General features: G+C 48.3%; 1 protein-coding gene across 1 annotated transcript in view; it reads right to left on the reverse strand.

Moving 5' to 3' along the window:
- The window catches only part of FATE1 (fetal and adult testis expressed 1), a 6500-nt gene extending 5892 nt beyond the window's left edge, over positions 1-608 (reverse strand). Inside the window, exon 1 of the mRNA XM_015598731.1 lies at positions 503-608. Within this exon, the coding sequence (XP_015454217.1) occupies positions 503-608 (106 nt within the window). The remainder of the gene's footprint in view (positions 1-502) is intronic.
- Between the last annotated feature and the right edge of the window lie 1733 nt (positions 609-2341).

Here is a 2341-nt window from a genome sequence, read left to right on the forward strand (position 1 = left end):
TTGAGGTGTTATAAGGACAAGCATAAATGCAGTACGGAGTAGGTCACCATGCCACACCATGAAATATGTTGAGGAGGTGACCTTCATCAGCTCTTGTAGATCATGGTAAGGAATTTGGATTTCACTCTAAAGGGCAGGAGAAGGCATTGGGGATTAGGGGAGGTAATTGATCTGATTGATCTTATAAATTGAGCCCTCCAAATGTTTTGCAAGAGACAAAACATTGTGGTAGCTTGGACGAAGGGGAGATGAAGGGACCACATATTTTGGTCCCATCCTACTCCCTCATGGGCTGCAAAATGCTCACATCAATATCTTTCCCTGCAGCTCCCTGTCACTCAAGCCATAAAAACATGTATATGCACAGCAAGACAATCACACGTAAATATAAATTGTATATATACATACACATACGTATATACCTAGCTACACACACAGCTTCTCCAATACATACACACAAGTGCCGGCACCCAAGGGAAGGGACATTTCAGGGGATCCTTACCTGCTAACCTCAGACGCTCATGATCTTGCCCATGGCTTCCAGGAACCAGCTCTTCGACCATGGACATTTCTATCTCCTCCTTGATGTTAGAGGAGCTTCCTGCCATCGTGACCAGTTGTTCACTTGTATCTATAGCCAAGGATGCAGAGGGAGCAGGGCAGAGAGGAAAATAAGCGTTTCAAAGTGTAGGAGCTCAAGGAAGATATATCCTGACAAGGGGGTGGAGCCCTACTCCCATTTGGGCTCCAATCTTGGACCAGCACCTTCTGTTCCTGGTGTATCTTGTTGGCTGAGATCATGGCCTTCTCCCCTGCTTCTCCCCTGCTACTCTCCCCTGCTACTCCTCTGCTTCTCCCCTGCTGCATAGGAGAAGAGATAAGGCTCAGAACTTTTGCCTGTGAGTACTGCCCTGGCTCTCAGGTCACCTGATTTGGCTCCCATTGGGGGCAGGTGGAGTCCACCCTCCATCATTTCTAGAAAGAGACAGAGACTGGCACAGGACCCTCGAGTCAGTCAGCGGCCCAAGCAGGGTTAGATTACACACCTGTTGTGGCTTCTGCAAGCCCAGCTCCGGCTAGTAATCCCACCATAGCATCTCCCCAAAGGTGTCCTCTGCAGAGCATATCCTGCCTCCTCCAATCCAGAGTTCCCAGGCAGGAGAAATGACTTTTGGATATCCTGAGTCAACCTGGGCAGGAACCATGAGAACCAAAGGAGGGAAAAGCAAGTTAGAAGGGACCTCCCTGCAGCCACTGGAGCCCCCAGTATCCCCAGGCCCTGCATCTCCAAATGTAAGTCTAAATTCTCCCTCAACTTCCCTACTGATTAGACCACTGTGAGGTTTATATGGCCACTTGGCTAGCCTATGGTCTCCAGTTATTCCACCAAACACTAGTCCGGATATTGCTATGAAGGTATTTTGTAGTTGTGATTAACATCTACAATCAGTGGACTTTAAGTAAAGAAGACTACTAACCCTGGATAATGTGGGTGGGCCTCATCCAATGAATTGAAAGGCCTTAAGAGCAAACACTGAGGTTTTCCAGGGAAGAAATTCTGCTTGAGACTGCAGTATCAACTCCTGCCTGATTCCAGCCTGCTGGCCTGCCCTGCCAGTGTTGTTCTTGCTTAGCCCTTCAATGGTATGGACCAATTCCTTAAAGTAAATCTCTCTATATATACACAGATGCATGTACATATACATCCATCCATCCTATTGGTTCCTTTTCTGTGGGGAACCCTGACTGATACAACCACCAAAGTTTGAATCGGTCAGCACTTGAGAACCCTCAGTTCTTGGAAACAACCACAGAGCCCCTTGGGGAAGAGAAGGCTATTTGTAAAAGGAGCCAAAGACAGCTGGGGCCAGGTGGGAGGAAGAGACAAAAGGGGAGGGAGGAGGGAGGGAGGAAGGAAAGGGGCAGGGAGAGGAAAGGGAGGGGCCAGGACTTGCTTGGAGAGGGTGGAGTGGTCTGGGCTGCCTGTGACCCTCTCTGGCCCCACTTGTCCAGCTCTGGAACCAAGCTCTCCAGAGCAGAGCTGATATAGGCCCTGCCTGCATTCCCAAGGGCCCCTAAAACAACCCTTCCCAGCTCCAGGGGAGCAGCTGCCATGAAATCTGAGCCTTCTAGAGGGCACCTTAGAGGCAGAGAAGTGTGCTCTGTGGGACTCAGGAACTTGAGAAGCAGGATCCATGGGTTTCTGCCAGGCCTGGGTTACCAGATTGGAAAAATAAGAAGATAGAAAGTCAATTGAATCTGAATTTCAAATAAACAACAAATAATTTTTTAGTTTAATTATGATCCATGCAACATTTGGGACATATTTACAGTAAAAATT

This window comes from Pteropus alecto, unplaced genomic scaffold (assembly GCF_000325575.1).
Source record: "Pteropus alecto unplaced genomic scaffold, ASM32557v1 scaffold749, whole genome shotgun sequence".
In the NCBI taxonomy this organism is placed as follows: domain Eukaryota; kingdom Metazoa; phylum Chordata; class Mammalia; order Chiroptera; family Pteropodidae; genus Pteropus; species Pteropus alecto.